The sequence below is a fragment of the Lolium perenne genome, chromosome 4 (genome assembly GCF_019359855.2).
Source record: "Lolium perenne isolate Kyuss_39 chromosome 4, Kyuss_2.0, whole genome shotgun sequence".
NCBI lineage: Eukaryota > Viridiplantae > Streptophyta > Magnoliopsida > Poales > Poaceae > Lolium > Lolium perenne.
In genome coordinates this window covers 291549826-291564930 of record NC_067247.2, presented here as the reverse complement: position 1 = coordinate 291564930, position 15105 = coordinate 291549826, and the positions used below count along the sequence as shown (strand labels likewise).

The 15105-nt window shown below is 43.3% G+C and overlaps 1 protein-coding gene across 1 annotated transcript; it reads right to left on the bottom strand.

Annotated features, from left to right (window-relative positions):
• Nucleotides 1-2981: 2981 nt before the first annotated feature.
• LOC127295758 (abscisic acid receptor PYL4-like) lies at nt 2982-4106 on the bottom strand. Its single transcript, XM_051325751.2, has one exon. It carries the CDS (start codon nt 3969-3971, stop codon nt 3303-3305), a length of 669 nt encoding a protein of 222 aa, XP_051181711.1. The 5' UTR covers nt 3972-4106; the 3' UTR covers nt 2982-3302.
• Between the last annotated feature and the right edge of the window lie 10999 nt (nt 4107-15105).

Sequence of the window (15105 nt, the reverse complement as noted above, 5' to 3'; positions counted from 1 at the left end):
TTTGGATTGATATAAGGCTGGACTAGACAAAGGTTTGTTACTATTCAGTTGTCTCTCTAATTATCATATGGGAAATGGTTTAGGGTTTCTAATAGTTCCCCTATGATTTTATGTGTTGGATAATATCTACTTATCCTATTAGGATTTAACTATACCTCAAGAGCATGATCATGGTTTAAGCATGATCAACTTGGTCTTAATATCTTCTACCTCGATTTCAAAGGGTTTATTATCATTACTTAATTTATAATGATCAAGGTTTGGCTTCCTAAGTTATTTCTCATGGAATGGGTTCTCACTCCCATGATCAAGCATTGTCTTGATCAATAAGGATATAGCACTTCTATTTTACTTTCTTGGATGGGACTTCTATGGTTGCCTCAATAATTTATATCCCAGGAGAATACCTGAGATATTCTGTTAGGGTTCTACTTAAACAATGATGATATAATCATCTGGTATATGGATAGTTCTCTCCCTCAAATTCAAGTGTTGCCTCAACTAACTTGAGTGTAGCACCATAGCTTGAGCTCTCTTTCATAGGGATAATTATTCTAGGGTTTATGATGTACTCACAATATCTCAATAGGTATCAAGTCTAAAACTCCACTTGGCTATCTTGGTTGAATTAATCTCTTCCTTACTTTATCAATTCATGGATATGGTATTATTCCATGTGATATTAGGTTATCTCACCACTCCAAGGGGAAATGGTTTACACCCTAATACTTTAGTTCAATGGTGGTAATTTATTCCTAAGTAATTAAAGCTAGGATTGATATGGATATTCTCTCTCATTTGGAAAGGATTGTATTATTATCCTATGGTTAGGCTTTATAGAGATTGATATGATCACCATTATCTATGTTTCACATAAATGGTTTCTCTCTCTAAGGAATGTCTTGAATAATACTCTAGGGTTCCTCTTGAAGATAATGTTGTGATCATATGGATATTTATATCCAAGGTTTGCCTCAAGGTTTGTCATTGCTTCCATAAATAAAATAGGACTCTCACCTCTTTAGGTTTGATGTAAAACTATTTGGAATAGAGAAGAATATATACTTCTTGAGTGGATCTCCTTGTTATAATTCCAATGTTGAAGTGGAATGAATATCATGAGGTTTCATGGTAGGATCATGGATTAGTTTTAAGACATGGAAAAGATAAGTGAAGAATGGTTTCTTCATTTTATTGTTACTTGATTTACCATTGAATATATGTTCATATGTTATGGCAAATAATACCATATTATGATCTTTAATAAGATCAAGTAATTGATCCTTGATGAATATGTTATTGTGTTGGTTTTAGTTCCATTTGATCTAACCCTTTAGATCAAATCATCTCTACCCAAAATAAGGTTTTAAACAAAGTCACATTGAGGTTTATAGCGCTTGACTTGATGAGCTACTTCAATTCCACCAAGGTCAAGTGAAACTTCAGTTACTGTGACTCTTTTACTTTAAAGCGCGAAAATTTCCCGGATTTTCTATGCATGAATGCAATGCACACATCTGTTTCCTCTATTTTTGTAACCCCAATACCTAGGATATTACAGGGAGTTACGGGGGCGCCACAACGCGTCGTAGGCCATGACTTATCTATCTTTGACTACTACATAAACGAGATCGTGAAGAAGTACCCACGGCATGATCCTGCCCTTGCGATGATGGAGGAGTGAAAGTTGGTACTTGTAATCACTGTTGATGTATGTTTGGTGTCTTGAACTTGTTGTCGTGTCCTAAAACATCTGACCAAACGATGGTAACAATTTTTCTAAGACATATATATGTACGCGCACAGACCTTTAATTTCTTTCAACGCTAGGGACGAAATAAGCCGCCGGGAATTGAAGAAGAGGTCCAACAATTCTCCCGTGATATGCAACCATTCCCGAAGAAAGTAGAAGAGGTCCAACTTGGAATTACAAAATTAGAGGTGCTAGCTAGTTGATGCCTGGAAAGCAGCCTAGGTAGCAGCAGGTAATTAAGTGACCTGGCATGATCATGCAAGTTGAGCCACTTGTGTGTAGATAATTAATCATCCACGTCAAATCCTGGCTGTTGCTCTCATTTTTGTATGCCAAGTTGCCGGAAGGAACGAACAACTGGTCGATGCAGCGCAAGTTGTTGGACGAACGAACGTACGAGAGGGATCAGCACAGGGAGGAGGCATCATATCCGTCTAAATCAGAGGGATCAAATGGTAAACTGCTAGGGTTACTGCGCTAGCTAGTCGACCCTGGAGAGACAGAAGAGAGGGACGTGATTGATTAACACACACAAGTTGGCGTCGTCATGGTGCTCGCAAGTGGGCTGGCCTGGCTGCCTCCTCGCAGCTTCGCGCTGGGCACCCCCGAAATATATTTTCATCTCAGAAAAGTCCTCCCAATCCTTTCGCCGAAGCAGACAAACCGATTAAGTCGCCGTCATACGATCACATGTACAGTGGGTTAATTTGTTCTCTTCTCCACCGATGAGATTACGCGCACGGCCTTGTTGTTTTGGCAATCCAATGGCTATATTTTGTCGTACGGGAGTGAGAGATTATCATGGTTAATTGGCCATGTGTGAGTATCTCTGATGCAAAGCTAGAGACTTGGACGGTGTTTGTTGCAGCCGGTGCTTAGTTTAATCTATTTCAAGGCATCTGCCGGCGCATGACAGCTCTGCGGATCGATCATAAGATCGAAGTGAGCAAGCAACGGGCCGGTGATCGATCGGTCGACCATTGTATTTTGATGGCATGCCAGCTAGATTAATATTTCTATATGTATCAGGCAATAAATTTGGTCATCTGACAACCAACTAGGACACACACAAACTAACCATGGATCGGTCGAGTTCTCATCATCATTCTTTGTTGTCCTGCGATCAAGTTCGATCTACCATGATGATAAGCCTGAAAAGCTTCATGTATTGTTCGTTCTTGCTTAGCTAATGCTCAAGGACACACTGAGTATAAACTTGACAGATCAATGAACATCCAATCCAATCCAATGAGTACTATTGATCTATACCATGTATATATACAGAACAACTTGAACATTTAGTGAATTTGAGGTCTACCAATGATGGTTTATCATTCTTGAATCTGTGCACAAGGGAGGAAGGAGCATGCATGCATCTCACAACAACGAGAGAAGAAGAAGAAAAAAGAAGGGCCACTCAAATGTGAAGAAAAAATAACAACCCAAGAGGGGAAAGAAATGCTCACGCGCCGAAGAGACACACATCCATCCAACCCGCCCCGAAAAGAAGGAATCGATCGATCACATCCAGGGTGTGGCGGAGGAGGTCTCACGACGCGGCGGCGAGCTTCTCTGCGGTCTTGGCCAGCGACTGGAGGTTGCACTTGACGATGGTGTCGATGAAGACGCGGGTGTCCTCGATGGTGTTGCCCGCCGGCACGTCCACGACGTAGGACTCGACTACGACGGTGGCACTGGATGGGGCGGCGGGGGACGGGTGGACGGTGGTGACGGAAAGGTAGTTCTTGAGCCGGTGCTCGCCGCCGACGACGCGGAAGCTCAGCACGTGGCTCTCGTCGTCCAGGATCTCCAGCCGCTCGCGGCTGGACGCCGCGGGGAGGCCCGACACGACGTGCACCTCCCGGAGCGTGCCCACGCCGCCGTCGCCCGCCACCAGCGCGCAGCTGCGCACGAACCGCTTGTACGCCTGCGGCTGGTCGAACCGCCGCACCACGGACCACACCGCGGCCGCGGGGGCGGCAACGTGCTGCACCACCGCGGAGCAGCACTGGCCGGACCCGGGCTCCGCGTGCTCGTGGTGCCGCGCCACCTCCGCCGGCACCTCGTCGTGGTGCGCCCCGCACATCATCCCAGTCGTCGTTGCAGCGGCCACCGCCGCCTCCGCCCCGCAACCCATGCCGGCGCCGACGCTTCCGAGGACCCGGTGGTGGTGGTGCTGGTGCTGGATGCTGGGGCTGGACACCGGGATGCACGGCATGTTGTTGAGCTGATTCTTGGCGATATCGCTCGTAGTCGCCGTCTTTTTCTTCCTCCTGCGTCCGGCCGGTGGAATTTCTTTCGATGGTGGTAGGGGTTGAAGAAAAGAGGGTAGACGGGATCGATATATAATACGCGGGGTGAGGTACAAGCAACTTGGTTCTTTCTTTAGAACGTGAGCCAACTTGCCCTATACCTAGCTTTCATGCTGCACATATGCATCCCCCACTTGCGTTTTCCAATCTACACTTGCGTTTGTTAATTGGCTGTGTGCTCCTCCAAAGAGGTTTAATTCCGGACCAAATTGGCCAACTTGCGTCCTTGGAGGCTGTTGTTTCATCTGTCCGATTGTACTCCTCCTCCACTTCATTGGGTTTCCCTAAAGCTCTTTAATTTTCCAGAGCAAATTGGGCAACTTGCAGCAAGAGGTTGTTGCTTCTTTGATCGGTTCTCCCAAGCGGACTAATCTACATACACGCATTGGTCATGATCATAGTAAATTCCATTTCACCATGTTAAGGTAATTATACCTTTCCCTCTTATAATGCAATGCGGGAGTTCCTCGCTTTCTGTGGAGGTTCCGTACAAAAAAAAAACTAAAGCAAGAGGGGATGATTGATTAGACTACCCACAATGGGAGTATCATAGGTAGTATCATGCATCTCATGCATGCAAAAAGCTGATGTGGCAGTGTAATTAAAGATGAGAGAGATGATTGTAGTATCATAGGTAGATACTGTATCATAGCACGTAGTACTAGAAAATTTAATGTCAAATACATCTTGTACATAGATTTGCATTGAGATTCTACAAATCAATTAATGTAAGAAGATTATGATACTAGTACATGATACTATGCATTGTGGATGTAGTAACATGTAGTTATATCATACGCATGATACTTCTATATGATACTATGCATTGTGACTAGTCTTATATATAGATCAGCTAGCTGGGTTGATCGGATGCGATTAAATCGAAAGATTTCTTCTTTATACAATAGGCCAATAGGGAGAGAGGCAAGTATAGTAAAGCAAGTTGGTTGCGATGAGGTTGTGCTCGCCCTGGATGCCCATTTCTCTATCGCCCTCTTGCCCTATCCTGTTGCTTTCCATCGTCGTGATCGCTCTCCACTTTGTGATTAATTAATTATTATCATTAGCAGTAGGAGTACAATACTAGTCCAGTTGTTAATGCTGCAAGGGGCCGGGGCATGCAACTTGGCACGGCCGTCGACTGCTCGTGTGCCCGGCCCGCCCTTTTCTTCAGATGAAAGGACCACCATATCACTTTGTACTTCACATAATATTCTACGTGTAGGTGTAGTACTAGTATATACTCATATCAGCATCAACCTACTTTGATTATTTCTTAAGTCTGAGTCCCAAACAAAGAAAAAATGGCATCAACATCGCTGTTTCCACGCAGCTTATTTTTTTTAATAAAAAATCAAGTTTATACTCCATAAATATTAGTTAGATAAAGAGAGAACAAAATTTGCAACCTAATTATGAGGTAAGTGAACCTACTAACCCAGAAAAAACCTACATCAAAGGAAAATATAAAGAGCATCAAGTCTCAAAATTCTTGCTGAAGCAGCAGCCATTCCGTCTCATAGCTCTTGCAGCCAATCGAGAACATCAAAAATTTCATCCTTGAGGCAAGTGCAAAGACATATACTCCCTCCGTTCCTTTTTATAAGGGTATGACTATGTCTCAGTTCACTGAGATTTTCTTAAGTCTCAGTCAACTCAGAAAAATGCAACTACAGTTCAAAGAAAAGTGCAACTCGGTTCAGTTGCACATTTCTAACAGAAAAGTGCAATTGCACTTTTTTAACAGAAAAGTGCAACTCAAAGCACATTTTTATAAATGACTTCGACTTAAGAAAATCTCAGTTGACTGAGACATAGCAAAACCATTTTTATAATGCCTATAGATTTTTGGCATTTGTTTCAGAATATAAGGTTGTAGCTTGGCTTTTTTTCAATTACCCTCTCTACCGGTCTGCTCCCACACGACATGCATGAAAAAAATTCATACAAAAGGAAAATAATGCATGACCCCAACGTTTCATTAGATTTAGGAAGCATTGTTTTTCTTTCCTTAATAGTAGAACCTGGCTGCACATATATGGAGAGTCAACCAGAGAGATTTGTGAGATTTGTTATGTTAATTTAGGAAGTTATCGATTTCCCTCATTTTACTCTGATCTCAAATCGTTAAGCCAGGGGGTCTTATGTAAAAAATACTCTTGCGCTAATTTCCGTGCCAAAAAACTATAGGCACTATAGAATGGAACGGAGGGAGTAGAAGATACTACCTCTTGTAACCACTCTGATAGCATAATGTTGCGTACAAAGGACATTGACAGTCTCACCAAGCATATTAACATGCCACATTGATCTAGGCGGACAATCACACTACTATCACCAAACCAGGATAACGATCTTGCTCGCAAAGGATCGAAAGAAGGGGTTGATGAGCATCATGATGTCGCCAACGACACCCGTATATAGGCACGCCGACAACTAGCACCAACCATTGTACATGGAGAGTGGCAAGGGAAAAAAAACTCCCGAGCTCCTCGGTGGCGTGAAACCAAGCTTCGTTAAGACATGATTGAAGGTGGACAGTTTTTATTTGAGATAACACCGCCACACCATCCGAGCGATGTCATCGGGACACCAAAATCAAACGAAAGAAATTTCATTCCTCCATTGGATGAGAGGCACAAATTCTCTCTCCTCAGCCCCCACGGTAGCAGATTGGTGGCTGGTGATAGAGGGGAGCGAGATTGGATGGATCTAGACGTGGTGGCTAGGGTTCTACGGACCAATAACGACGTGATTTTCTTGTATATGTAACATGTTAGAGAAACTAACCTAGTATGATTAGAATTCCCTATTATGTGTTTTCACGCAAACGGGACTTCAAGTAGCAAATGAACAAGCGGCTGGATCTAAACGTCGTGTAAGTGCAAAATTACATGATATCCTCTAGATGGATGTAAAAACAAAGTGTTTGATGGCTTACACAATTTTTTCAAAACATACCGATTGACTGAAAACTAACAGAGTAGTCCATTTTGCAGATTGAAATAAAATGTGCGCGGTTGCACATTATAAAAAACGGCAGCTGCACATTTTTGAAAGTGCAACCAGTGTAGGCTAAAAGTGTAGACGCGCGTCAAAATAAAGAAAATCGTATGATTTTAAATCAAACATAAAAGTAAATCGAACTACTACAAGAAAACGCTGAAATAAATGCAGTTTTACATTGCAAAAATAGCCGTTGTACATGTGCAGTTGGAGAGAATTCTATAGAGAAGAGTGATTTCATAAAAACTATAGAAAGCTGCTCCTAAAAAAGAACAGTTGATTGTTCCCAAGTAATTCCGAATAACATAATGACGGCGTCACATGTGAACCAAATTTGGCACCTCGTGTGAAATCAGCTTGCTTCCTCCGTTGTCCAAATCTGACAGCGGGGGTGGTTGCGGCACTACTCCCTCCTACCCATATTATGATGCACATAATTTTATGTGTAAGTTAAATTTTGCAAAATTTGACCAAGAATATAGATAATATTGCGAAGATGCGCTATACCATTTACATATAATATAAAAATATATTTCATGATAATTTAAGAAAACAATTTTTCATTGTATATGTTATATTTTTATTAATATACACGTTATTTTTGAGCTGCTTTGTACTGTTTGATATTTCTTTTAATGCCAGTGTTCTATTCGTAAAAAAAACTCTACAAATTTTGACTTTGACCAAACTTCATATGCAAACTATTTTGGGCAGGAGGGAGTACTATACATGACATGCAACCTTTGAAGAAACTTTTGCATTCGACGATCGCAGTAAAGTTTGCGATGTATCTAAGCAGGAGAATATGCTTGGGGCATCTTGCCATTTGTCGACCAGGTTTGAAAGGCCAGTAGCTGACGAATGCGGCCATGCGTGTGGGACTTGAACGGAAGTTTTAATTTGACCCTGGACAAAAATATAATCTCACGGTCCCTTTCAGGCCGCAGCCACGCTCATCCGTGACAACATTTTAGCAAGTCGACACTAGATCAGCATCAACCTGGGGCTACTGTCTCGTTTCCCATAAAATACTTGGGGTTGCCCCTCTCGCTTGGAAGACTTAGACCTCTCGATCTTCAACCTTACATCGACAAGGCGGTGGCTCGGCTAAACCCGTGGAAGGGCAAGTTCCTGAACCGTGCGGGTTGCACTGCCCTGGTGAAGTCAGTCCTCTCTTCCATGCCGATCTTCCTTTTGACGGCTCTTAAAGCTGACAAAAGAATTCTCAAGGCCTTTGCGAAGATCAGTCGCGGAATGCTCTGGGCCTGCAAGGAGGCGGTTAGCGGGGGGAAATGTAAGGTTTACTGGCAAAAGGTCTGTCGCCCCAAGGAGCTTGGCGGTTTGGGAATCTTGGACTTGGAGAAGTTTTCTCGGGCACTGAGGCTACGCTGGCTGTGGTACGAGTGGACAGCTCCTGAGAAGCCGTGGGTGGGTTCTGAAACACCCAATGACGCCTCCGACATTGACCTCTTTAATGCCGCCACCCGTGTCACCATCGAAAACGGCTCCAAGGCCTCCTTAGGCTGGTGCCAACGCGGGCGTTAGGTGGGGCGATACCGCCCGCGACGGGGCGATAGCGAGGCGACAGGCGGGCGAGACGCTAGCGGCGGGCGGTGGTTCCACCGCCCGGCGGTAGGGGGCGGTACCGCCCGCCTATAGCCCGCGTTGGAGGCGAGAGCGGGGCGAGAGGGAGGCGATAGCGGTGCTAGTGGGGGCGGTAGGGAGGCGGTAGGTGTAGGATAACGTAGCATAGAAAACAAAAAATTTCCTACCGCGAACACGAAATCCAAGCCAAGATGCAATCTAGAAGACGGTAGCAACGAGGGGATTGTCGAGTCTCACCCTTGAAGAGATTCCAAAGCCTACAAGATGAGGCTCTTGTTGCTGCGGTAGATGTTCACTTGCCGCTTGCAAAAGCGCGTAGAAGATCTTGATCACGGCGCCACGAACGGGCAGCACCTCCGTACTCGGTCATACGTTCGGTTGTTGATGAAGACGATGTCCACCTCCCCGTTCCAGCGGGCAGCGGAAGTAGTAGCTCCTCTTGAATCCGACAGCACGACAGCGTGGTGTCGGTGGTGGTGGAGAAATCCGGCGGAGCTTCGCTAAGCGTGCGGGATGTGGTGGAGGAGAGAGGGCCGCTAGGGTTTGGGAGAGGGGGGCGCCGGCCACTATGGGGTGCGGCCACCTTGTGGTCTTTGGGTGGCCGGCCCCCTCCCCTTGGCTCCTCATTATATAGGTGGAAGCCCCAAGTGTTGGACTACAAGTCTCCGAATAAGACCCGAACCCAAAACCTTCCATGTGATAGGGAAACCTACCCAAGGTGGGAATCCCACTTGAGGTGGGATTTCCCCCTTCCATGTGGGGGGGTGGCCGGCCCCCATAGGGGAGTCCACTTGGGACTCCTCCCCCTTAGGGTTGGCCGGCCATGGGAGGTGGAGTCCCTCCGGGACTCCGCCTTCCTTAGTGGTTTCTTCCGGACTTTTCTATAACCTTCTAGAACCTTCCGGATCATTTTAAATCACATAAAATGACTTCCTATATATGAATCTTATTCTCCGGACCATTCCGGAACTCCTCGTGATGTCCGGGATCTCATCCGGGACTCCGAACAAATATTCGAACTCCATTCCATATTCAAGTTCTACCATTTCAACATCCAACTTTAAGTGTGTCACCCTACGGTTCGCGAACTATGCGGACATGGTTGAGTACTCACTCCGACCAATAACCAATAGTGGGATCTGGAGATCCATAATGGCTCCCACATATTCGACGATGACTTAGTGATCGAATGAACCATTCACATACGATACCAATTCCCTTTGTCACGCGATATTTTACTTGTCCGAGGTTTGATCATCGGTATCACTCTATACCTTGTTCATCCTCGTCTCCTGACAAGTACTCTTTACTCGTACCGTGGTATGTGGTCTCTTATGAACTTATTCATATGCTTGCAAGACATTAGACGACATTCCACCGAGAGGGCCCAGAGTATATCTATCCGTCATCGGGATGGACAAATCCCACTATTGATCCATATGCCTCAACTCATACTTTCCGGATACTTAATCTCACCTTTATAACCACCCATTTACGCAGTGGCGTTTGATGTAATCAAAGTACCTTTCCGGTATAAGTGATTTATATGATCTCATGGTCATAAGGACTAGGTAACTATGTATCGAAAGCTTATAGCAAATAACTTAATGACGTGATCTTATGCTACGCTTAATTGGGTGTGTCCATTACATCATTCATATAATGATATAACCTTGTCATTAATAACATCCAATGTTCATGATTATGAAACTAATCATCTATTAATCAACAAGCTAGTTAAGAGGCTTACTAGGGACTCATTTGTTTGTTTACATAACACACATGTATCAATGTTTCGGTTAATACAATTATAGCATGGTATATAAACATTTATCATAAACATAAAGATATATAATAACCACTTTTATTATTGCCTCTTGGGCATATCTCCAACAGTCTCCCACTTGCACTAGAGTCAATAATCTAGATTACATTGTAAGGTACCTAACACCCATGGCATTACGGGTGTTGGTCATGCTTTGCCCTAGGGAGAGCTTTAGTCAACGGATCTGCTACATTCAGATCAGTGTGTACTTTGCAAATCTTTACTTCTCCATCTTCGATGTACTCGCGAATCGAATGATAACGCAGCTTGATATTCTTCAGCCTCTTGTGTGACCTTGGTTCTTGTGCATTGGCGATGGCACCCATGTTGTCACAAGAGATGACTAGTGGGTCCAATGCACTAGGAACCACACCGAGCTCTACAATGAACCTCTTCATCCATACCGCTTCTGATGAAGCCTCTGAAGCCGCTATGTACTCCGATTCTGTTGAGGATTTCGCCACCGTGCACTGCTTCGAGCTTGCCCGACCTTACTTGCAGCACCATTCAATATAAACACGTACCCAGACTGTGACTTAGAGTCATCAGGATCGGTGTTCCAACTTGCATCGGTGTAACTTGTTACAACGAGCTCTTGGTCACCTCCATAACAAAGAAACATATCCTTAGTTCTTTTCAAGTACTTCAGGATATTCTTGACCGCTGTCCAGTGTTCCATTCCTGGATCACTTTGATATCTGCTAGTCAAACTAACAGCATGTGCTATATCCGGTCTTGTACATAGCATGGCATACATGATAGAGCCTACTGCCGAGGCATAGGGGATCTAACTCATCCTTTCTCTTTCTTCTGCCGTAGCCGGACCTTGAGTCTTACTCAAGACCTTGCCTGGTAACATAGGTAAGAATCCTTTCTTACTTTCGTCCATTCTAAACTTCTTTAGAATCTTGTCCAGGTATGTACTCTGTGATAGCCCTATTAGACGTCTTGATCTATCTCTATAAATCTTGATGCCTAATATATACGATGCTTCACCAAGGTCTTTCATTGAAAAACTATTATTCAAATAACCCTTTACACTGCTTAATAGTTCTATATTATTCCCAATCAATAATATGTCATCTACATATAATATCAGGAATGCTATAGAGCTCCCACTCACTTTCTTGTAAATACAGGCCTCTCCATGACACTGTATAAACCCGAAGTCTTTGATCACCTTATCAAAGCGTCGGTTCCAACTTCTTGATATTTGCTTCAGTCCATAAATTGAACGCTGAAGTTTGCATACTTTGTCAGCATTTTTAGGATCGACAAAACCTTTGGGTTGTACCATATACAACTCTTCCTCAATGTCTCCATTAAGGAACGCCGTTTTGACATCCATCTGCCAAATCTCATAATCGAAAAATGCAGCTATTGCTAACAAAATCCTCACAGATTTTAGCTTCGCTACAGGTGAGAAAGTATCATCGTAGTCAACACCTTGAATTTGTCGGAAACCCTTTGCGACAAGTCGAGCTTTATAGACAGTAATATTACCATCAGCATCTGTTTTTCTTTTGAAGATCCATTTATTCTCGACAGCCTTGCGGCTATCAGGTAAGTCTACCAAAGTCCATACTTTGTTATCATACATGGATCCCATTTTAGATTTCATGGCTTCTTGCCATTTGTTGGAATCTGGGCTCATCATCGCTTCTTCATACGTCGCAGGGTCTTCATCATTGTTGTCCACAATCATGACATTTAGACAAGGATCATACCAATCTGGAGTGGCACGTTCCCTTGTCGATCTGCGAGGTTCAGTAGCTATCTCATTTGAAGTTTCATGATCATTATCATTAGCTTCCTCTGTTGCCGGTGCAGGCGGCACAGGAACATCTTCCGGTACTGCGCTACTCTGATCAACGAGCAGAGATTCTTCAATCTCATCGAGTTCTACTTTTCTTCCAGTCACTTCTTTAGTGAGAAATTCTTTCTCAAGAAAGGTTCCGTTCTTAGCAACAAAGATCTTGCCTTCGGATCTGTGATAGAAAGTGTACCCTATAGTTTCCTTAGGGTATCCTATGAAGACGCATTTCTCCGCTTTGGGTTCTAGCTTGTCCGGTTGTAACTTTTTTACATAGGCTTCGCAACCCCAAACTTTCAGGAACGACAGCTTAGGTTTCTTATTAAACCATAATTCATACGGTGTCGTTTCAACGGATTTTGATGGTGCTCTATTTAAAGTGAATGTGGCTGTCTCTAATGCATAACTCCAAAATGATAACGGCAAATCAGTAAGAGACATCATAGAACGAACCATATCTAAGAGAGTTCGATTACGACGTTCGGACACACCGTTTCGTTGTGGTGTTCCCGGTGGTGTCAATTGTGAAAGTATTCCGCATTTCTTTAAATGCATGCCAAACTCATAACTCAGATATTCACCTCCGCGATCAGATCGTAGAAATTTAATCTTCTTGTTACGTTGATTTTCTACTTCACTTTGGAATTCCTTAAACTTCTCGAAAGTTTCGGATTTATGTTTCATGAAATAGATATACCCATATCTACTCAGATCATCTGTGAAGGTTAGAACATAACGATAACCACCGCGCGATGCTACACTCATTGGTCCGCACACATCGGTATGTATGATTTCCAATAAGTCAGTAGCTCGCTCCATAATACTAGAGAATGGAGTCTTAGTCATTTTTCCCATTAGACATGCTTCACATCTATCAAGTGACTCAAAGTCAAGTGATTCAAGTAATCCATCGGTATGGAGTTTCTTCATGCGTTTCACTCCAATATGACCAAGACGACAGTGCCACATATAAGTAGAATTATCATTCAATTTAATTCGCTTAGCATCAATGTTATGTATATGTGTATCACTACTATCGAGATCTAACGAGAAATAAGCCATTCTTTTCGTGTGCTCGGCCATAAAAGATATTATTCATAAAAATAGAACAACCATTATTCTCAGACTTGAATGAATAACCGTCTTGCATTAAACAAGATCCAGATATAATGTTCATGCTCAACGCGGGTACAAAATAACAATTATTGAGGCTTAAAACTAATCCCGAAGGTAGATGTAGAGGAAGTGTGCCGACAAGCGATCACATCGACTTTGGATCCATTTCCAACGCGCATGGTCACTTCATCCTTTAGTAGTCTTCGTTTATTCTTTAGTTCCTGTTTCGAGTTACAAATATGAGCAACCGAACCAAAGATCAAATACCAGTACTAGTATGAGAACCATTAAGATAAACATCTATAACATGTATATCAGATATACCTTCTTTCTTCTTCTTGACAAGGCCGCTCTTCGAGATCCGCCAAATACTTGGAGCAATTACGCTTCCAGTGTCCCTTCTCCTTGCAGTAATAGCACTCAGCATCAGGCTTAGGGCCAGTCTTAGGTTTCATAGGAGGCGTGGCAGCTTTCTTGCCACTCTTCTTGTTCTTGCCTTTAGACTTGCCCTGTTTCTTGAAGCTGGTGGTCTTGTTGACCATCAACACTTGGTGCTCTTTCTGAATTTCAATCTCAGCAGATTTTAGCATGGCGAAGAGTTCAGGTAACTCTTTGTTCATGTTCTGCATATTGTAATTCATCACAAAGTTCTTGTAACTAGGTGGCAGTGATTGAAGGACACGATTAATCCCCAGTCTGTTAGGAATCACTATTCCCAAGTCACTGAGTTTCTTCGCATGCCCGGTCATGGCGAGCATGTGCTCACTAACGGAGCTGCCTTCTTCCATCATGCAGCTGAAGAAGTGTTTCGATGCTTCATAGCATTCCACGGCCGCATGAGTTTCAAAGATAGTCTTCAACTCATTGATTAACTCATGTGGATCATGGTGCTCAAAACGTTTTTGAAGATCGGCTTCCAGACTGCATAGGATGGCACACTGAACTTGAGAGTACCGAGTTTTCCGAGTCGCGTAAACATTCTTTACTTCATCGGTTTCAGTTTATGCAGGAGGGTCACCTAGCGGTGCATCAAGCACATATTGCAGATTTCCGCCATTGAGGAAGATCCTCACATGACGGAACCAAATCGGTGAAGTTGCTACCGTTGCTCTTAAGCTTTTCTTTCTCTAGGAACTGGTTAAAATTGATTGAGGACGCCATATCTACAACATATTTGCAATAGTTTAGACTAATGTTTATGACAAATTGAGTTCAAATTTTAATTCAACATAATTAAAAACTAGGTGAACTCCCACTCAAAACAATATCCCTCGCATTGTCTTAGTGATCACACGAACCAAATCCACCACACCAAGTCCGATCATCACGAGACAAGATGTAACTTCAATGGCGAACACTCAAAGTGTTCATCATATCAATCATATGATTCATGCTCTACCTTTCGGTATCACGTGTTCCGAGACCATGTCTGTACATGCTAGGCTCGTCAAGGCCACCTTAGTATCCGCATGTGCAAAACTGGCTTGCACCCGTTGTATGCACTTGTTGATTCTATCACACCCGATCATCACGAGATGCTTCGAAACGACAAGTCTTGGCAACGGTGCTACTAAGGATGAACACTTTATTATCTTGATATTTTAGTGAGAGGGATCATCTTATAATGCTACTGTCGCGATCTAAGCAAAATAAGATGCATAAAAGGATTAACATC